This window comes from Colius striatus, chromosome 4 (assembly GCF_028858725.1).
Source record: "Colius striatus isolate bColStr4 chromosome 4, bColStr4.1.hap1, whole genome shotgun sequence".
NCBI classification, from domain to species: Eukaryota; Metazoa; Chordata; class Aves; order Coliiformes; family Coliidae; genus Colius; species Colius striatus.
This window is the reverse complement of record NC_084762.1, coordinates 34166167-34189056: the sequence shown is the minus strand read 5'-3', so window position 1 is coordinate 34189056 and position 22890 is coordinate 34166167. Positions and strand designations below refer to the sequence as shown.

The 22890-nt window shown below is 41.6% G+C and overlaps 1 protein-coding gene across 7 annotated transcripts in view; it reads left to right on the top strand.

The window, feature by feature from the left end:
• The window catches only part of CARMIL1 (capping protein regulator and myosin 1 linker 1), a 212858-nt gene that overhangs the window by 71409 nt on the left and 118559 nt on the right, over positions 1-22890 (top strand). For all 7 annotated transcript variants that reach the window (XM_061995599.1, XM_061995601.1, XM_061995598.1 and 4 more), the window contains exon 3: positions 22607-22657. In XM_061995599.1, the coding sequence (XP_061851583.1) occupies positions 22607-22657 (51 nt within the window). The remainder of the gene's footprint in view (positions 1-22606; positions 22658-22890) is intronic.

Here is a 22890-nt window from a genome sequence, read left to right as displayed (position 1 = left end):
TAATTGATTTTTCTCAATTTCTTTCCTACTTTGTGTAAATGTGACCTAGAACACAGAGTGCCAAGGCTGATGCAGTGCTCCTTGTGCTGGAACCAGTTTTATGTATTATAACAGAGTATTAATTTAATTCTCTTTCTTTAATTAGGAGAATTTTTCATCTTGGGTGAAGTGATTTAAGTTTTATGCTGTTTATCATTGTTTTAGTTGGATCTCAGAAGACAGCAGTTCATATGCATAAACAGGGAAGAAAGAGGAGCTGAATCCTGCTTCTAGTTCTGGTGGACCATCTCCAAATATTTCTGTATGACTATGTGGTTAGAAAAAAAGGCACCATGTATTTGTGTGACTGTTGTGAAGCCTGCTGTCCTGTCCTTTAGTATCTCAAATTATGGTGCTCCCCACAGTTTGCTTTGCTTAATAACTAGGGTAACACAGAGATGACTGTTAACTCTGGATTCTTTTTTTTGTATGTGTTATATAAATTTGCTGACTGTATTTTGACAACAAAATTGACTTCTGAAGCTATACCAGAAATGTACCCATTCTATTGACTGATCAATATTAACTGTTTTTTAATTTCTTTTAAAGTGTTATTATATTTTTTAAAAAGCATTAGATTTTAAGTCTTATTATTTCCTTCATAGTTTTCAGATAGACTTATACATCAGTAGTTTAAAAAGATTTCTCTTTTCTCTAGGAACTGGCAAATTAAAAACAAAAAATCCCAACATTGTTTTGTCATTTCTTTGAAATTTGTAGGTTTCCTTGTATTTGTAGTCTTTCTGCATTTATTTATTACAATGAAACAGAAAATAATACTTGAATTAATGCTCCATTACAAAGGTAGTACTAAGTTAAGCATGCAAATCACAAGAGTATATGAATTGCAAGGGACAGTATTTCAGCTAATAATCTGGAATAGAACAGCATCTTCTTGTTTAAAGGAACTGTGGTTCTGCAGCTGTCTATACATTTGCTACTGAAATGGGGTATGTTTATAACATCAACAGAGTGGATTTAGAGAATCCAAGTGTTTTTCATGGTAAAAGTGACCTGTAAAGAAACATTTTCATACAGTTTTATGTTGTCACTGTTTTTCATTCATTTCACGCACACTTATCCCCCGCTGAGATGTTCTGTTGTCTTGTTTGTTGGTTTAGGAAGCTTCCTGGCTTTTCTGTAAGAATTTAGTGTCCCAGATCTGCCAATTACGAGCTTCTCAAGTTATGGGCACAGAGGCAGAGGGAGGAACCTCCAGGCAGAAACCTGGTGCAACTAACACTGAAGCAGCTGCAGACAAAAGGAAAAGCTGTGCATTTGATAACATAAGAACTGAGTGAACTGGGATTGAAATGTAGGCATATGAAAGATGACAAATTTAGCCCTGGGTAACTTGTCTTTGGGAGAGAACTAAGTCCCTAGCAAGTGTCACAGCTTTTAAATCAGGATAGCTTGACTTACCACAGGTTAACCCTTTTGTAACCCCCATCCTTGGTCTCTGCAACCCATATACATTTGGATTTCTCTGGTCATGTTATCCATTTCTGCTTAGGGGAGAAAAACCAAAAAAAGGGGTGAAATGTTGAGAGTATGGTGCATTTCTCTTGAATTTCCAGCCCTGTGGTGATCCAGATGAAACCATGGCTCTGAAGATGATGCCAGACATCTGAACATCATAGTGACATCTACTCTAGATATATACAAACTCAGTAGCCAAACATTTGTGTGGAATGTTGTAGCCTTTGAACTGGTAATGCAGCCTTCTGAAAGCAAAAATGTGTCAAAGACTGAAAACTGAGAGAAGAGGAAAAATTCACTTCTTAGTTCCCAGAACTGAATGACCTTGACATTTGTCACTTCTGTAGTGTTTGTGCATGGAATTAAAACCTCTTTCCTGTTTAATAGCAGAGAAGTATTCATTTTGTGTTCCCCTCCTCAGGAATGGTACTCAGATTATGAGAGACAAGGCTTGGTCCTGTTTGACTACCTCTTATGTCACATCTCTACTTGGTCACCTCACTTTTTCAAGGTTGCTAAGCCTGTTCATCTGTAGTGGCCCTGCCAGGCTGTTGCAGCATTGGTCCTGTGCCGGACTCCTGGAGGCCTGTGAAAGATCACAGGTTTTGACCTCTTTGGAGGCAGCATTATTGAGTACCAGTATCTCTTGACAGCTGTGATTTATTCAACATATGTTTATAGTGACATGATCATTAGAAGCAGAGTCTGACCACAAATTGTTAACCCTTGAGAAGGAGAATGTTGTGTTTTCCTAGCTAATTTATGGGGATTCAGAAACTTCATAGGATGAATTGATTTGTACCATGAGTGGGTCAACGATGTACTTTAAAAGCTCTTATGGATCTTTATGTGGCTCCAGGGAAAGGGAAACTGCCTGTACCTCACCCCACATATATTTAAAAGCAAAATTTCTCAGATGTTTTATTAGCAATCATAACAGACATTCAGTCTTTAAGCTGCTCTGAGACATCAGATTGACGAACCTAACTTACATGCTGGTACCGTTCAAGGAAGCACTGGGGTCTTTGTCATTCAAGGAGTGTGCATAAAGGTATTTTAACATTCATTTTAAACCCTGGTATTTGGCATCTTTTCTTGAAAGGGTTACTTGCTTCTGTCAACTACATCTTTAAATTAGGGCCTTAATCACATGTTTGCATACGGTAAAAGCTTCTAGAATGGAAGTGGCCTTATTAAAAGTATGCTTTATGTTAATACAATCATTTGAGGTGAAAAGCCAGTTTTTCTTTTTTCTTTTAAATACATTAGTAAGTGCCCTTGCTTTTTTAGCTTGAGCAAAGTAATATCTCTTGGAGTTTCTTTACTCAGCCTGGACTGGAGGCTGGATACAGCATCCTGTTCTTTGTCTTGCTAAACAACTACTTAAGAAGGAATCTATACTTGAGAACAGAAGATGTCTTAATTTCACATCTAATTTATGACCAAGGGAGAAGTAGTGGTGCTTTCAGAATTGGTGGGAGTTTGGAATACAGCTGAACTTGAAAAGTCAGAATTTTACCACAGACACCTTGGCATGGATGCTTTCTTTTTGTCCTTATTTCTTGGTGCACCTGTTTTGAAGAAATCCTAGGATTTAGGAAAGGGAAGGAGGATACATCTGCATCCAGTCTGGAAGAAAATAAAAATGGGAGCTTAGACAAATCCAGTTGTCAGAGCACCCTGACAGAAGAAATTTGAGATGAAATAAAGTTGGGAGGATTGTTTCAGTATTGCAATTGTGGTGGAAGGTTTTGAGCTTTGACTGGGTTTTAGTGACATGATTAATGCTCTCGTCTGAATAATAAAATTAATAGTCCAATAATATCAGTGTTTTCGTGTGGGTAGAGTTCAGATCTTCAATGTATCTGATGTTCTGTTGGGTGCAATTTTCTGCAAACCTGCTAACAAGACTGTGATCATTCATTTATGGCATGACTGGAAGCTTATCCATGTAATTCAAGAACCTGACAGTGATTTTTTTTTTTTAAGTTTTAATTTTACTTTCACAAAACTTCTACATTGATAAAAAGGTGAAAGCTCAACAAAGGGAAAAAAAAGCATATTTAGAACTTTAAGCAACGAAAGACCTTGAGAAGAGATGATAAACAAGAAGGGGGTTGAAAACTCATGATTACATACACCAATTAATCATTTAGGCAACACAATTAAATGATATTTTCCTTTCTGATTTGTGTGAGAAGACCAGCAAAATTGACTGAATACAGGTGAATATATCTAAGTGGTTGACAGATTATGTATCATTCCAGCAATAGTAATCAATGTCATTGTGAACTCAATTAGACTAAGGATGGTAGTTGCATTAGAAGCAAATTTAGCTGAACTGGTGTGTGCATATTAACACCATACTTTGGCATAAACTGAAAATTCACTTGGAAGCCTTGGTCTTACAAACTAAACTTGGATGGGCTATCCTTTAACCAAACTCAAACTTCACGGGTGAGATCTTGCACTACCTAAACTGAGTATTAAAATCCTACTTGAAGTTAATAGGTGACAATAAAGGCAACAGTAGCAACTGAATGGACATTTCAAACATTTGTAGTAGTTTTCTGAAGGTTAAGCACTGATACACTATTGTAAAATAGTTACCAACATTTGGGTTTGGTTTTACAGTAAAGAAAAAGCAAACTAGTCACCAACATTAGGAATCAAAGAAACTTCAACTTCAAAAAAAGAAATAACAGCAATACTTCCTTAAGAAGTATTTTCAAGATGGTTTTAGCGTGGGTTTTGTGTTGCTTGTGTTGGCTTTGGAGGCATGATGATAACACGTTGGGGTTAAAGTTGTGTTTAAGGTTGTCTATGTAATAGGTTGAAGGCCTATGGAGTTTTATGGGTTTTTAGGTACTGCTTACTCTAGCGATATAATAAAGATGCATTGTATGTGTAAACACTCTGTGTAAGCATCAAAAAGATAAAGCATTGAAAAGATACAGCATGATAAATTTTGTCTATGACATGTTGAATTTCATCTGAAGGCTTTCCAGCTTTATTAAAAGCAGCAGGTCTCCAGTGGTAGAAGAGTGGGTGGGTTTTCAGCCATACCCTTGAACAGGTATGAAAAATAATCCTGGGAATCCTATGGCTAAAAGCATCCCAGCTTCTTAAAGTTATGTTTCTATTTCCCTCTCTGTGTTCATGACTAGTAGAGCCATGTTGATGGTAAGAGCATTGGTAGTGCTTGGGAAAATGGAAGCCTAGAAAGTGTGTGCTGTAAACTGCATCTGTGCTGCACTCAGGATACCTTCTGACTTGTCTTATTCAAGGAAGCCTTAAATTTCCTTAAAACCAGGTTAACTTATCGGAGTGTGGAGTTCAGTCTAGCCTGAAAGACCTACCCATGGGATGGGGAAGTTTTCAGGCAGTTAGCTTACCCAGAGCACCATATTCATGTGCTGCTGCTGCTGTTGGTAACTGGGCCATACTGCTGCTAAGGTGATCCAGGTTTGTGGCAGTGGTTTGTTTGCCTGCAGAAGAGGTTGCATTTGGCTATACTGGGCCCATGTGGGGGGCCAGTGCTGGTGGCCATGGGAGCAGCTGGATGACCACAGTGCAAACTCTGCTGATGAGCCACATAGGTACTCGCCTTCCCTTCTTATTTGCAGCCCTACACAAGCTTTGCCTCCATTAGCATTTCCTTTAAAAACGAAACATAAATGTCCCAGTTACATTTTTAAAATCTCTGTTCTGTCTACACAGGATGATTTTTAGGGTATATGCAAGAGAGACTACTTGAGACTGCAGCCTGGCTTGGAAGCATGTTTGTCAGCTCCTGAGGCTGCAGGATTGTGCTGCTACCTCTCAGGGGCTGCTTCAGCAGCTCAGCCTGGCCAGTGCTGCTGCTACTCATGCTGCTCTGTGAGCATATGTGCCTCACCCCAGTAACTCTGAAGGGTGGGTTGACTTGGTCAACAGAAGAGCTTAAGCCATTGCAGTGCAGATAGGGGAGAGGTCTGGCTAAGAGGAAAAAAAAACCTTGGCTGGCTAGAAAATGGAACAGATCTGCCTGCAAACCTACCATCTAAGCAAAGCAAAGGCTAGTCTCAGGTTTACTTGCTTTTTTGGCAGACTGTACCTCCATAGCATGAGTGAAGAGAATCTACAAAATTAAGAGCCTGTAAATCATAATTCTAGATGAAATGATAAAACCTAGAAGAATCTAGATAGCTTTACATTTTTGTAGTATGCACTGACAAGCTGAATTGGTTGTTTAAAGTCACAGTAGTGAAGTAACATTTTAAAAGCTCTGTTCTCTGAAACTCTTATGTTCTGAAATGAACAATGATTAAGCATATACTTCAGTGCTTACAAAAGCAAATTTCACCCACAAAATTGTTCCGAGAAACAGATTGACCTGGCAGACCTTTATATAAGAATCTCTTGAAAGCTTTTTGAGGATGCAAGCTGATTTTTTCAATTTTTTTCAGAGGCCAAGGTAGTTTACAAACTACTAAAGTCTTCTGTATAGCTAGGAGCTGATTTTACTGAGTGTCTTGGGTAACAGGTGTAACAGTTCTTATACTTAACTCATAAGTTTGAAGAGCAGAATTATTTGTTGGTTTTGCATTAGTGGATTGTAATTTGTTTTTAGCATGGTTCCTGCCCTTTTTTTAAAGTTACGATTCCATTTGGCTGTTAGAAATTGATGTTCTCAGGTAAATAGGGATGTTTTGTTATTACATGTGTTTTGTCAGGTTAATACATTTGCATAAGAAACTGTACAAGTAAAACACAGGCAATATTAGTGTGATACATTTAAATAAAACCAGAAAATATCAAAATAGCTTTTATATTGTACAGGAGCATATTAATTTTTAATAATGAATAGCATTAGATAATTGATTTCTCATGACTTATAAGAATCAGCACAAAGGAGAATAACCCTTCATCAGCGATTACTTAGTGTCTTTTGCCCAGTACATACAGCTTGTGCTTCTTAGGCAGGCAAGACAGAGTGCATGTTGATAGTGAGGTGAAACTGCAAGTTGTTTGTTTTTTTCCAGGATGTTGGAGACAAAATTGCTTTCCTGGAATGTGGCAATTCCTGAATTTCCATCTAAGGGGAAGTCAGACTCAGTCAGCTGTGTCGCTGCCTGAAACTGGCCCTGCCTCTGGGTTTCCTGTCTGCTGGTTACTGAGTGGGAGCAGGGGGAAGGAGGTTGAGCTGAGATTTATCATCTGGTGCAGAATTTCCTAAGAAAGAAATCCATCCAGCATCACACACCTGCATGATGAGAGAGTGGGGACATAGTTCACACCTCAGTTATTTGGCTGCCCTGGTTGTAAAAGTAAAGTGCCTGACAGAAGCTTTTGTATGTTTTCCCCAGGAAACCAGCTACTCATCAGCTAAGCTGGTGGGTGGATGGTCAGCACTGGGTAAGACAACAGAGGATGCCATGAACCTCTCCCAGTGCTTAAATAATAAGGTATGGGAGCTATGGGCAGAAGTTGCATTGAGGGAATGGCAATGAGCAATGAAAGGGAGGACATTTCCAGCATGGCCTTCTTGTGCAGAGTCAGGGTCAGTAGTTTGTTCTCTTCATTTCTAGGAGGTGATTTAAAACTCTGAAATAAATATTTCTTTATCAGAGGGGAAATGTGATATACTAGAAATAAAATAACTGTTGGAGATTATCTTCTAAAATGTAAAACAGTGTAACAGAACATCCAAGTTTGGGAGTTGAGAGTGTAGTGGTAGCTTTTAAGGATTTTAAACGGCCAAGTGTCTGGTTATAACACTTGAGCACCATTCCTGTCTTGAAAGATTGATGGTTTTAAGATATCAAAATATAAAAAGATGAAGACTTGCAGCATACCTCAGGTGAATAAGGATGGTACTTTGCATTTTACAGATAATAGAATTGGAATAAGGGTTCTGTGGGGAAGGAAAAGGAAATGGAGACCAGTGCACCTGAGGACTGCAGTGAAGCTCTTGAACTCTTGAAGTGATATAGGGGAGTAGATCTTGAGTAATCCCCTCTGGACTTAATGAGGAGGGGGGTTTTGTCTTGCATCTGTGTCAGTAGTTTCTCTGGGAAAGAGCTGCCTTGACTTGGAAGTTTTCGTAACTCTCTACCCATTGATTTGGTTTTGTGTTTCAATTTGTTTATGCCATGGAGAAGACAAAAAAATGCTTAATTCTACACATTTATTAAACTGACGACTTCCTCTGGCCCTTTGCTCTCGAGACTGTCCAAAGTCTATGTTATTGAGACTGTGGCTTATGGCAGTGGGTATTGAGATTAATTGATTTATTGTGCTTATTTATTTTAGTTTTACTTTGAGTGGAACTAAGTGTATTGCATTTTACTAATAGAACCTTCATTTAATTGTTGATAACTAATAGTAGATATGAATGATTGTAGAAGAGTTTCTTATAAAATACTTCCATTAGGGATTAAATGTGTTTCATCTGTCCTGAAGTTTTTGTTTTGTTTCCTGGTGTTTAAAATCTTGCTTTATGGTTGTGTGTGACATACTTACAAAGAGAGCAACCATGAAACACTGCAAAATGTTTAATCTGGCATTTCTAAGTGATGAAACAAGAGAAGATAAGAATAAAAACACTGCAAATAGCAAAATCTATTTCCAGCTGCTTCTGCATAGAAACAGTCATGCACAGCATGCCAAAATGCTTCCAGTCTTACCTGGTGCCCCTAAACCCAGAAAGAGGCTCCATGTAGGAAGAAGAAAGATGTACAGATATTTAACATCAAGGATAAGTAGTAGGAGTGTTTTTCTAAAGGGTGTCTATATGCGCTTTTATGATGGAGACAAGTAATGTGAGAGCCGAAGAAAATTCAGGTGATGCTGGAGATGTGGGCCTTTGGAATTTGAACTCAATTAAATGTTTTCAACCTAGTATTTAACCTAGTATCAGGGGCTAGAACATTGTAAAAGGTTGGCACATGGGGAAGGTATCCTGCTGTTGCACTCCATAACTTGAATTGGGGCAGTGAATCTGTGTAATGGCTGCACAAGGGAGAACAACAGTGGGAAAAGATGTGAAATAAAGATGTATTAGCACTAATGTGCTAGTGACCTATTTATGTGTAAGGTAGATACAGTGAAGGAAAACCACCTTGGGATTATATGCCTCACCGATGAGTTACAAATGAATATATGTTCTTGAGTCTGTACCCCCTCTTGTTGCCCTCCTCTACGCTGGTTGGAGTCAACTCAGGCTGGGTCTAGTGCCACAGAGGCCTTTTTTTGTCAGTGAAGTGCTGCTGCTCTCTGTTTCCTATTTTTATGGTTCAGAGCAGACTCAAATAACACAGTAGTTAGGTCTTCTGGTATTTAGTGCTTTACAACACTAGTTTGGGATTTTCTTTTTCTGTTGGGAATTGTGCGGTGGTGAGAGGAATAACAAGTAAGTTTTGCTGTCTACAGGGAGTTGCATTGGCTTAAGCACTCTGTGTTGGACACCTCTCACAATGTCATGAAAATCTTTTCCATGACTGACTGGATGGAAGAACAAGGGAGTCCTGTGAGCATATGCAATAGATGGCTTCCCGTCCACGAGCAGCTGTGGTTAATGGAAATGATAGATAACAAGAAAAAAATTGAGTATGATCTCTGTATCAGAGGAGTCCCAGTCTGCACCACAAGTGACCACAAGCATCAGTCTGCACCACAAGCTACTTCAAATGACAGGGACTGGCAGTTGGAATGCCCATGACATGTTGTTGCTTTTGCCTAGCCAAAGGTGAACCCCTATCTCAGCATCTTCTGAAATCCCGCTCTTTCAGGAATAGCTAGGTCATTTGCACATTGCAGACAGAATTATAACAAGTATGTATATTTATTTGTGCTCCAGGTGTTAAAAGAAGCACAATCTGATTAGTGTGTCTTTTACAGTTTACTAGAGGACTGGGACATTGCCTAAAGATGATAGTAGCAACGTTGTTATATCTGTTGGAAGAGCTAATGAATAAACTTGATTTAGGTGGGAGATTTTGCTTCCATTTGCTGATAAACCTCCAAGCCATGTTGTTTCCTTTCTTCATAGTTAGAGGAATCGTTCACTTCAAGCTTTGCAACTTCATTTTGCAGTTTTGTTTTAGGCAGATCTCTTGGCATGTAATCGCATTGTGTTTTGTCAGTTTTAAAATGAGGATACTTTTTCTTAACTATCTTACAGGGAGGACTAGTTCATCATTGCCACTGAAGTAGAAACCGCTTTGCATATTTTTTAAAAGTGTCCTCTCTGATTTTAACTGTAAGGAAAATTTGAATGAAGCACTCTATTGTGCCATCTTGTGGTGTCCCCTGTCATGCTCGGTAAAATAATTTGAAAGGTGCCTCTCCTCTCTTCTCTTGAAACAGATCAGATTTATGGCCAGCAGTTCTGATATCTGACCTCATTTTTTATTTTATAAGAACCCATTTGTGGTAGTTTGAGCCTGGCTGGATGCCAGGTGCCCACCACACCGCTTTACCCCCCACCTCCTCAGCAAGCCAGGGAGGGGAGAAAATAAGATGGGAATCTCGTGGGTTGAGATAAAAGCAGTTTAATAAATAAATAGCAAAGCCGCGCGCGCGGGAAGCAAAGCAGAAGCAGATAAGCTGTTACTCTCTACTTCCCATCAGCAGCGATGTCCGGCCACCTCCCGAGAAGCAGGGCTTCAGTACGCGTAGCGGTTGCTTTGGGAAGGCCAGAAATGAATCTCGCCTCCCCTTCCTGCTCCTTTCCCCCAGTTTATATTACTGAGCTGACGTCATATGGTATGGAATATCTCCTTGGTCAGCCTGGGTCAGCTGTCCTGGCCATGGTCCCTCCCAAGATCATGCCCACTCACAGCTATTGGTGAAGGTGGGGGAAGGAATGCTGGAGGGACAGCCCCGATGTTGTGCAAGCGGTAGTCATAATATTGATATCAACAGTAAGCACAGCACTGCAGGAGCTGCTGTGGAAAATCACTACCGTCCCAGACCCACTACAGTCTCCACCCCTTATTCCATACCATTTATGTCATGCTCAGACAAACCATCTTAACAATCCATATACATTCTTATATACTCTCATTAACCAGTACCCCCGCTCTTCAACAGACAAACATCATTCTTGTATTCCCTCTTGCATCTTGCATCAAACAAACAAACAACATTCTTGTATCTTTCATCCTCTGTAGATGTTCACTGGAGCAGGTCATAACTTCTGTCTCATCCATCAAGATGAATATCCAGGCCAGGGGAAACAGTATGTTCAGTGTTGGGCACCAGCACCGGCTTGGTTTGTCCACTTGTCCGGTTTTTCTTGCAAAGTTCATCTACAACAGATAACTCACATAACAGGTTATTTTTCCCCCAAGGTTAAGTCTCCTTGAGGTACACATCGAGTTTCCCCATCCTTTCTCATCACCCACCAAGTACAGCCAGGCCCTTGAGCAAAGACAATCCCACGAATGGGTTTGCCTTTTCCCATGGGAGGTGCAACCCATACTGCCTTCCCCAGCCATTTCCCTGGGTGCACTACGGGGACCTTATCTCCTCCCACAGTATGTAGTGGTTTTGTTTGGGCAGGACCAGGACGGTTAGTTGAACCTCTGCTATTGACCAGCCAAGTGGCTTCTGCTAAATTTTTATCCCACTGCTTCCATGCCCCATTGCCCAGTGCTCTCAACATGGTCTTTAGTAACCCATTATATCTCTCAATCTTTCCAGAGGCTTGTGGGTGATAGGGGATGTGGTATATCCACTCAATGCCATGTTTCTTTGCCCAGGAGTTTATGAGATTATTTCGAAAATGAGTTCCATTATCTGATTCAATTCTTTCTGGAGTGCCGTGTCGCCACAAAACTTGCCTTTCAAGACCCAAGACAGTATTTCGGGCAGTGGCGTGGTTTACAGAGTATGTTTCCAACCAACCAGTAGTTGCTTCCACCATGGTGAGTATATACCGCTTGCCTTGATGTGTTCGTGGTAGTGGTCCAACATAGTCAATTTGCCAGGCCTCACCATACTGAAAACCCAGCCATCGGCCTCTGTTCCAGGGAGACTTGATTCGTGTGGCTCGCTTGATTGCGGCACATGTTTCACATTCATGGGTGACCTGTGTGATGGCTTCCATGGTCAAGTCCACCCCTCGATCACGAGCCCATCTATATGTTGCATCTCTTCCCAGATGTCCTGATGTTTCATGGGCCCATCGAGCTATAAATAGCTCACCTTTACGCTCCCAGTCTAGATCTACCTGAGCTAATTCAATTTTAGCAGCTTTATCTACCTGTTGGTTATTCCATTGTTCTTCATTGGCACGGCTTTTTGGCACATGAGCATCTACATGACGTACCTTCAGAGTTATATTTTCCACCCGAGCAGCAATGTCTTGCCATAATGCAGCAGCCCAGATGGGTTTACCCTTGCGCTGCCAGTTGGTCTTCTTCCATTGCTGTAGCCATCCCCATAGAGCATTAGCCACCATCCAGGAGTCAGTGTAAAGATAGAGTACTGGCCACTTCTCTCGTTCTGCAATCTTTAGAGCTAGTTGGATAGCCTTCACTTCAGCAAACTGACTTGACTCACCTTCTCCTTCAGTGGCCTCAACAACTCGTCGTGTGGGACTCCACACAGCAGCTTTCCACTTACGATGATTTCCTACCACGCGGCAGGATCCATCAGTAAACAAAGCATAATGCCTCTCATCTTCTGACAGTTCATTATATGGTGGTGCCTCTTGGGCGCGAGCTACTTCCTCAGGCAATGCTCCAAAATCTCTGCCTTCTGGCCAGTCCATGATTTCTTCCAGGATTCCTGGGCGATTAGATTTCCCCAGCCGAGATCGTTGTGTAATCAACGCCATCCACTTACTCCATGTAGCGCTGGTTGCATGATGTATAGAAGGGGTTTTCCCTTTGAACATCCAGTGTAACACAGGCAGACGTGGTGCCAAGAGGAGATGAGCTTCTGTGCCAATGACTTCTGAAGCAGCTCGAAGTCCCTCATATGCTGCTAGTATTTCTTTTTCAGTTGGGGTGTAGTGGGCTTCCGATCCTCGATATCCTCGGCTCCAAAACCCTAATGGTCGACCTCGGGTTTCTCCAGATGTTTTCTGCCAGAGGCTCCAGGTGAGACCATGCTCTCCAGCGGCAGTGTAGAGGATATTCTGCACATCTGGTCCTGTACGGATGGGCCCAAGGGCGACTGCACGAGCTATTTCCTGTTTAATTTGTTGAAAAGCTTGTTGTTGCTCAAGGCCCCACTCAAAACAGTTCTTTTTTCTGGTTACTCTAAAGAGAGGGCTCACAAGCTGACTATAACCTGGGATATGCATCCTCCAGAATCCCACAAGGCCCAGGAAAGCTTGTGTTTCTTTCTTATTAGTCGGTTGAGACATAGTAGCTATTTTATTCACAACATCCATAGGCACATGCCGACGCCCATCTTGCCATTTTATGCCCAAAAACTGTATCTCTTGTGCAGGTCCCTTTACTTTGTTTCTTTTTATAGCAAAACCAGCTTTCAGGAGAATCTGTATTATTCTTTTCCCTTTCTCAAACACTTCTTCTGCCTTGTTGCCCCATACAATTATGTCATCAATGTACTGTAAATGTTCAGGGGCATCACCCGTTTCCAGCACAGTTTGGATTAGACCATGGCAAATAGTAGGACTATGTTTCCACCCCTGGGGCAATCGATTCCAGGTATATTGGACACCTCTCCATGTGAAGGCAAATTGTGGCCTGCACTCTGCTGCCAATGGAATTGAGAAGAATGCATTAGCGATGTCAATCGTAGCATACCACTTGGCTGCTTTTGACTCCAGTTCATACTGGAGCTCTAACATGTCTGGTACAGCAGCACTCAGTGGTGGTGTCACTTCGTTCAGGCCACGATAGTCTACTGTTAACCTCCACCCTCCATCAGATTTTTTCACAGGCCATATGGGACTATTAAATGGAGAATGAGTTTTGCTAATTACTCCTTGAGCCTCCAGTTGATGAATCAACTCACGGATGGGAGCCAGGGAATCTCGGTTCGTGCGATATTGCCTCCGGTGCACTGTCCTGGTAGCAATTGGTACCTGTTGCTCTTGAACTTGCAGCAATCCCACAACAAAAGGGTCTTCTGAGAGGCCAGGTAAATTAGAGAGTTGTTTGATTTTCTCTGCATCTACAGTGGCTATACCAAAAGCCCATCGATACCCCTTGGGGTCTTTGAAGTACCCTCTCCTGAGGTAATCTATGCCAAGAATACAAGGGGCCTCTGGACCAGTCACAATGGGGTGTTTTTTCCATTTGTCCCCTGTTAAGCTCACTTCAGCCTCTAATACAGATAATTCTTCACATCCCCCTGTCACTCCAGAGATCCAGACAGAATCTGTGCCTCTATACCTTGATGGCATCAATGTACACTGTGCCCCTGTGTCTACTAAGGCTTTATACCTTTGTGGGTTTGATGTGCCAGGCCATCGAACCCACACAGTCCAGTAGATTCGGTCATCCCTTTCCTCCTCCTGGCTGGAGGCAGGGACCCTCTATTTCTGTTCTTCATCAGAGTATTCGCTATCTGATCCTTGCAATTGCAGACCTGAAGTCTCCTCATTGGCTTCGAAGGAAGTAGTTGCAGTTCTTCTATGTCTTGGAGATTGTTGATTGTCCTCTTTTGGTTTGGCAGCCACTCTGCTGACAGCTCTCCTGGGCGGTCCTTTTCTAACAGCTGTCTTCCCCCTTAGTTCACGTACACGCGCTTCTAGCTTAAAAGTGGGTTCGCCATCCCACTTCCTCATATCCTCTCCTTGGCCACGCAAAAAGAGCCAGAGTTCATTTCGCGGTGTACTCCTGCGTCTGGGACTTCCCTTTCCCCTGGTTGGGACAGTAGATGACTGAGTTCTTGAGGCAGATCTAACAGTCAGGCCATCATCCCACACTGATGAGGAGGTGCAGAGGCTCTCTTCATAGTTCTGTAACCAAGAAGATACCCTCTCCACTGTTGGTATGTCCATGTCTGGATGATACACCATTGCCAGGATATTAGAATATGTAGCTGGGGCACTCTGAATCACTTTTCTCAACATGGCCCGTGTACACTGGACATCGTCTGGATCTGTGGAGGCCTCGACATTATCCAGATCACCATAGATGACTTCCAACACAGCTAATTCCCTTAGATATTGGATCCCTTCATCAGCTTTAGTCCACTTTCCTCGGGCATTTACAAGGTCTTCCTTGAATGGGTATCTTGCCCGTACACTTGAGAGGAGTCGTTTCCAGAGACTACAAACTGAGGTTTTCTTTCCAATGCCTTTATCAATTCCCCGGTCCCTAGCAAGAGATCCTAGCTGTTGGGCTTCTCTGCCTTCCAATTGTTGACTGTCAGCCCCGTTATCCCAGCATCGGAGCAGCCAGGCACCAATCCGCTCACCTGGCTGGCGACTGTAATCTTTTCGCATATCTCTAAGTTCTGTTGAGGTGAGGGACCGAGTAGTTTCCATTTCCTTTTCGATTTCTTTCACTTCTCCTGATCTCCTTACCGAAGGACCAGTTTCTTCTTCTAGCCTTTCCTCTTCCTCCTCGTCTGCCCTTACTAATCGATGATATGGACTTGACCTCCTTATCCACTGCTTCTTTTTCACTACTGGGGCAACCACTGTGGTTGTTGTTTGGTTCCCCGACTCAACCATGGTAGTCTCAGGTATAGTTTGAATTTCCACCTCGGCCATAGTTCTCTGAGAGGGCTGGACTGCGACTGACCCAACCACGTTGGTCTCAGGTACCGTTTGAGTTTCCATTTCAATCACAGTTCTCTGAGAGGACTGGAATGCAGCTCGGTAGGCAGAGGCTAGGCCCCAGTATAGTGCCTGAACCTGATGGGCCTCATTAGGGTAGGTAAGACACCCCTCTATCAGGCAGCGTGTCAGCAAAGCAGGGTTTTTTATCTGTTCAGATGTAAAATCCCAGGTTACAGGAGGTGATAACCGTCCTAGGAATTTGCCTAAATTCATCCACATACCCTGCCACCCATGGACTGGCCGCTTCAGGGGGCATTTTAACATGTTTCCATCACAAATTTGTACTCTCTGATACCCAGATGACTCCAGATTCCACAAGATATATAATATACCAACCATGTTAATTAGTAATATTAAAACTCTCGTATAAGGGTGACTAAGGACCTGGGAAGTCTGTGTAACAGAATTGTCTAGATCAGTCCGAGCTGAGGAGAAAGAGGTGCTTTGCCCCATGGCCTCCACAAGATAGCTCCCACAGCACACTAAATTCATCAGTAACAGAATGAGACTTGCTATTGTTATTTGGGCCATCATGTTCCCAGGCCCTTTCATCCTCTTCACAAAATTATATAGCCAGCTTAGCAAAGCTATTAAGGTTAAAGCACAGCCGAGAGTCAATGTTAGGAGCATCGTGTTCCCAAACATTAGAAAGTGTAAGATAAGCTGCATAGCAGCAAGGCTCCGTGACCAGCACAGGAACTTTGCTCTCATTGGTTTACTGTAATTGCAATGCAGTTAATGTAAATCTGCTATTATCTCGCCCCACGTTGGGCGCCAAAAGGGCTGTGGTAGTTTGAGCCTGGCTGGATGCCAGGTGCCCACCACACCGCTTTACCCCCCACCTCCTCAGCAAGCCAGGGAGGGGAGAAAATAAGATGGGAATCTCGTGGGTTGAGATAAAAGCAGTTTAATAAATAAATAGCAAAGCCGCGCGCGCGGGAAGCAAAGCAGAAGCAGATAAGCTGTTACTCTCTACTTCCCATCAGCAGCGATGTCCGGCCACCTCCCGAGAAGCAGGGCTTCAGTACGCGTAGCGGTTGCTTTGGGAAGGCCAGAAATGAATCTCGCCTCCCCTTCCTGCTCCTTTCCCCCAGTTTATATTACTGAGCTGACGTCATATGGTATGGAATATCTCCTTGGTCAGCCTGGGTCAGCTGTCCTGGCCATGGTCCCTCCCAAGATCATGCCCACTCACAGCTATTGGTGAAGGTGGGGGAAGGAATGCTGGAGGGACAGCCCCGATGTTGTGCAAGCGGTAGTCATAATATTGATATCAACAGTAAGCACAGCACTGCAGGAGCTGCTGTGGAAAATCACTACCGTCCCAGACCCACTACACCATTTCAACTAAAAACTGCTCTCCGTGCCATTCTTTGCTGTCCATAAAACATGGAACATGGTGGGCTATACAGATCACACTTGAGTGGGATATGATGGTAGTAAGGACCAGTGACAAGCTGAGCTCCATACAGTTGGTGGCAGGGCAGAAGGCAGGCAGCCTCTCTGTCTGTGGCTTCGGTGAGGAGACTTTGTTGAGGAAACATGCGTCAGAGTAGCCCTTCACGGAGATGGTCAAAGTTGCTACCTTTGCTGCAGAGCTTGCCCCAGTCTCGAGCAGTAGAGAGTTGTACTGATGCAAACAACAACTTCCTTTATTGCTGAGGGTCTGCTCCAGGGTGTGTTTTGTGTAGGTGCTTGGCTGTCCACACAGGCACCGGCGAATTAAGCAAGTCTGGGAATGGGTTCAACTTGGCTAAAGTCAGCTCAGGGAGGAAGAAATTCTAGTTTTTATGTGTGAATGCCAAGAACTGAGTTGCACTAACCCTTTCCTGAAGGATCTTCCCCAGCTACAAATGACTGTTTCAATGTTAGTGGGTAAGTAAGTAGACATTTGCTAGAGAAGTGGGTAAGGTTTGCCAATGGTTTTATCATAAGAGTTTCATTATAGATGACAATTGAAAAGGAGCTGAGATCAAATAATCAAATTCAGCCTTGGGCAGTTGAGAGTTGTGGGTGAAGGTGGTGACTCTCTGAACCTTTAGGTTGAGGCTGAACTGATGCTTTGCTGATGTCAGTTCTCTCCTGAGAAACCCACTGTATAGCAAGTGATACCACCATTTCAGAATCAGCATGCATCATTCTGTTTTACCCGAGTTAATTAGCCCTCCAAAAATACCTCCAGGATGTCAGCTAGCCTCTTTGTGTAGGGAGGCTCAGTGCTTTTAACAGAGAGCACCTTGCTCAAAACCATCTCCAATATCTCTAACATGGTGCTGAAGGGGCCTTTTATCTAATCGAACTCCAGTCACTTCAGGATGGAGCATTTACAACATCAGGCATGCAACCCAGGAAATGAACGTTCGATCCTGTAGGGAGTCAGAGAGCCTGCATGCTCTAACATGTATTGATTCATCTGTATTTTTAACAAAACAAAGACTGTATTAGTGCTGCTGCTTTACCCCATGTTATTTTGTGTATGTTAGATATTGAACCAGTAGTAGTAATGGAAAGCTTATGATAGAAATGATAAAGCAGCAGATAAATATGGAAACTTTAAAAATAATGATGATATATAATAATAATGGCAATGAATGGTAATAATAATGGCAATGAATAATTATAAAAACAGGGATAGTGTAGGTAAGAGGTATATAAAGAAAATCAATTGTCTTCTGAATTTCAAAGCATTCTCAAAACCATACCTAAATATGAAAATCTGTAACAAATGCTTCTTTCCTCAAGTTAATGGTAATAAAGCAGTTTGAGGCAGGTAAAATGGCAAATACCAGGAGGAAAAGAACCTGTGGTGGAAGGAAAAGATTGGAGAGTGTATTTTAAGAGGGAAAGCTGTAACATTTGGTAAAAAAATGTACTAAATTCTCAGCTTTTTTTCAATATATCTTTGTCAATCAGTTTTCAACAAGAGAAAAACATTTGGCTAATTATTTTTTTTTTTGAGATTGCAGCAAAGTTTCAAAACATTTGTGCTAGAGAGTGGAGTGTGGATCACACAACTTCCCAGCACCCATGAAATGCAGTGATTGATTTCATTCTGTTTTATGTTTCATCAAGAAGCCATGTACACTCACTGTGTTTTCCAGAATTCTTTATATTCCTCATCATTTAAAAAATTATAGTAGTGAATAGTAGTGATTTATAGAAGATTTCTTTCATTTGTTTGTGAATTTGAAAGTGCTTTAAATATAGATAAGGTGGCTTGAGATGCTGTGGTCTGTCTGGCAAAGTAATTGCAATTAGTACAGAACTCTGTTGCTGAAATGATATTCCCAAGGCTGATTGCCAGATAGAATGACTGGATTGACCCAGTGCAGCCCTATTCGTTTAACTTACTGTGCTAAACTGGATGATAAAGCTAGGATTTGGCAATAAATCACAAAATGCATCTGTTTATATTTGTTGATATAATTGCTGAGGATTCATGTTAAAATTATTATTTTTTTACTGAAACAAATCACTTGTTCTGGTAAATAGAAGATGATCTTGTAGGCCATGAGTCTCTGAGAAATAATTTGCAGGGTGTGTGTTGAGTGAGCATTTCCCTATTAATTTCCAATTTTTAACTTGTTTTATGTACATTATGAGCAGTGTAGGGAGTGTTGTTGAATTTGGAGTGATAAAATTGTTAAGAAATCATCAACTCGGGTATCTGTGTATGAGTAGGAGTCGTTTAATATGCAAATGATAATCCTGTTTTGTACTTGAAAAAAGGCAGAGTGGGATGACAGACTGAAGCTACTGTAAGTGAAATATAATTCTCTTTTATTGTTCCTTTCATGGAACCACAGCCAGGTTATGTACCCTGTATAAAATTTGCCTAGATGTGCTTGCTGCTCTGACATCATTGCCTTGCAAGCCTTTTGGCTTATTGGTGTGTGAATCCACTCTCTTTACCCTGCACGTGTTTATCTTTTGATGGGATCTTTTAACTTTATTGAGGGTTGAATACCACTTGTGACAAAACAAAACAAGTTATAGTGGAATGAGGCTGTGACTGAACACGTGAATATTTTCTTATCAGAAGATAGTGTAGGTTATATACCACGCCCACCGACATTCTTGATATGTTGTGAGCAAGAGAGTGGTTTGCTCAGTCTTATCCTTGGATGGGGGTCTACTCCTCTGACTCTCTTTTGGAGTGACTTTGAAGACATTCCTTCTCCTGTACTCAAGGTTCCTTGGATGCAAAACAAGTATAACAATAGCAGAATCTTCTCTGTAAGAAGCTTGAGAACTGACAAAGAGTAACTGGTGGCTACTGTTGCTTTTTAGTTTGTTTGTATGAAGAGATGAAAATCTCTAGGAAATCTAGAACCTGCCTATGCCTAAAACCCAGCACTCTCAGATACTTCTAAAAGCCCTACACAGTTGTGCAATTAAACACATACTCATTATTCATGTCAGAGAAATGCATAGAGACTGGGATTTCTTTCACAAAAACAGCTTGGTGTTTAAAAGCGGACTTGAACTGTCAGTGTGAAAACACCTCTGGTGCCTCTGCCTTTGGTGCCAGCATCATATTTCTGGGAAGGAACAGTATGGTAGGTTAAGTAGTCTGTAATGTACGTTCTGTTGCCCTTTACAAGTGCTAAGGACCATGCAGAATCCGATTGATGGGGACATGGGGGAGCCAGTATCATAATGGCCATTATTTCTTAATGTACTGCAGCCTTATGGAGGAGAAGGAGGTCACTGGAAACTGATTATGTTTTGCAGTTTATCCAACAAGTCTCAAGTTGCTACAGTGTTTCAAAACGGGAACAGAAATGCCAGAGTTAAAATGCAGATATGGCATAAAATTTTGAAAAGACTAAAGAAAACAATTAGAAAGCAGTAAACTAAAGCTGATCCTTTCAAAGGTCATGATACATGCTCATAGATTTTAGCAGCTAAAGTTCTGGTAAATGACAAGCCTCCTCTTGGCCAATTCTGCTGTCATTCAAAAAAAGAGAAAATCTGCTGTTGTCAAGGTAGGACATTAGTTTTACAGCAATAATTGATCCTGTCTTTAACTGACTTTATGTAAAAATCAGTTTCTTACTTGACAGTCTCATTTGTGAAAACTGTAGAAACCTTGGTGTTATTGGATTAGAGGGCTCAATCTCTTTTGTATGATCTTATTGCTCAAGAGTCGATTGTTTATGGACTGAGCGGGAACTGTTATCTTACAACAGTCCTCTCCTTTGTGTGTAAATTCATCTTCTTAAGGTGAGCTTAGTCAGTTTTAGCAAGATTTGGGAGCATTGGCCCATCCACTACGAGAATATACACTGACATGTGTTCTGTTGGAACACTCTTTTCCAACATAATTGTGTTACTGCCTTCTGGTTACCTGGTTTGCATTTAACTTTGATATCTGACTACTTATGTGTACTGTAATCATGCTAAGGAGACCCTGTCAATGCTCACAAAGTAGCTTGAACCTATACATTGAGGCAGATGTTTTGTAACAGGACTGTGACACAATTTTCCTCTAACTAGCTGTCCCACTCTGATGGCATACACACACACACACTGATCATAGTAATATCACAGAGCACTAGCTAGAGGGTAAGTTTCAAAAGCTGTCCTTTCCCCTGACTCTTTCACTTCTGCACTTGAGATACGGTGACCAGATCAAGAGAAGCTATTGTAGCTAATTACTCTGGAGGGATTTTGCTGGTGGTTCCATTGCAGGGAAGGTGCCTGATCACCTAGCCCTCTGCAGGACTGGACAGCTTGTTTGTGTGTGCAGAAATAGCTAAAAGGTGCATTCCTGCTGATGGCAAAGCTCTTCTTGTGAGTGCACAGGGCTGGGACTGATGGTGTGATTCTGCCCGGAGAAGGTGAGTGAGGAAGGGGAAAGAATTAATATTTTATTACTATGAGAGCCACTGTGGTCAGGCTGGGGAAACTGTGGTTGTGCAATGGTAAAACCCCCTGGACTGATCCTTCCCCTTTCTCTTCCTGGAGGATTGTGGAAGACATACTTGTGACAGGTGCAGCTGAGAGGAAAGCAGGAGAGACTGTTTCTCTGCCGTGAAAGAGAATGAGATGGGTCTGTCTGATGGCCTGGACGTGCCAGCTGAGTGACAGTGGTGATGTGTCAGCCCATGTAACAGGCCTGTAGTGGAGAGCCTTACAGGAGGCAATGATTGCCATTTATTCCACAGGGGTTTGTCTCTACATCCATGATAATCAGAGCACTAGGTCTAATCACATCAACCCTGAAACAATCTACTAAAATCCAACATCAGTACATAGCATCAGTTCATAGCAGCATTTGTGCTCTTAGATTTTAGCAAGATGTAGTTCAACTGAGATACTGAAGTTGAAATACAGTCTCCAAAGTGCTTCGGACAGTGTTTGGAGCTGAGGGCTGTGTTGCCTTCCTGGACTGGTTTTCCCTCTCCAAATGAGGAACACATTTTGTGTCAACCTACTCATCTGGAGATTGAATACTTACTGAGGAGACCTGGGTTCAGAAAGTCCCAGCTGTGTGAAAAGCTCTGCACGTGCTGTGGGATTTTGATCCAGGTATTTGCTTTAAGTTGGCTTCAGATTTTGTCTGGAAGAAAGCATAGCCACAGTCACTATTTCTATAGGCAGGCAAATCACAAAGCAATACTGTAGTTTTGAAAACTAAGTCACCCCTTTTGCAAAGCATAGAATCTGTGAGTGAGATTAAGTACTGGAGATTGGAGTGGTATTCCTGCATATCATATTGTGATTTGCAATAACTTCTGAAATACTGATTTTGTTGTGTTTTCTCTCTGGAGATACTGCTCTCACTAATCTAATCCTGTTTTTCCATTGTCCTTGCTGGAGAAAAAATGGTGTCAATGAAAAATCTTTATGTTCTCACTCTAGAAAAGTACCAGTGTGTTCAAAAGAAAATGTTTTCTTTCAACCTCTACCGTTCTATGATTCTATGATCTCTTATCTTACTAATAATATTATGATTATCTTGCATGTTTTTGTCATATTTAAATACATCTTATGTCCATGGTAGGACTTCTTATCCTTGCTTCTTTTAAAAATGTCACAACAGTTTCTACTAGATATTCTTGAGAGACTGGGTAAATAAATTTCTTCAGATCAATGCTGTACTAACTAGCTTATAGCTGATCAGGTTGCAGCAGTCTCTTCACTATGTTCTACTGGACCTGAGCTCAGTTTTGCCTCCTTCAGTTTATGACAGCAAAGGGAATTGACACACATGTTGCTAAAGGCTTTTTCCCTCTGTTTTCAGGATTTTCCTGGAAAAGAATCTTTAATACTACTCCTGATAAATAAAATATTTGTTATAAAGTCTGTTGTTTTTTTTTTTTTCAATAGGTTTTGGCATCATGTCGGGCATTTCTTTTAACATCTCGGATTCCTACCAAGGTAAAGTCACTGTGTTTCTATAAATATTCTGGTTTTTTTAATACAAATGTAAGTTGCATAAATTAAATTGCATAAAAGTAGCATATTTTAGTTATACTTGTGCATCTATTTTAAAAAATTGAATAACTGGGGAATAGTGCGTTGTTGCATGGGTTTGAGTTAGAATTATAGAATCATAGAATGATAGGATTGGAAGGGACCTTTAGAGATCATCTAGTCCAACCCCCCTGCAG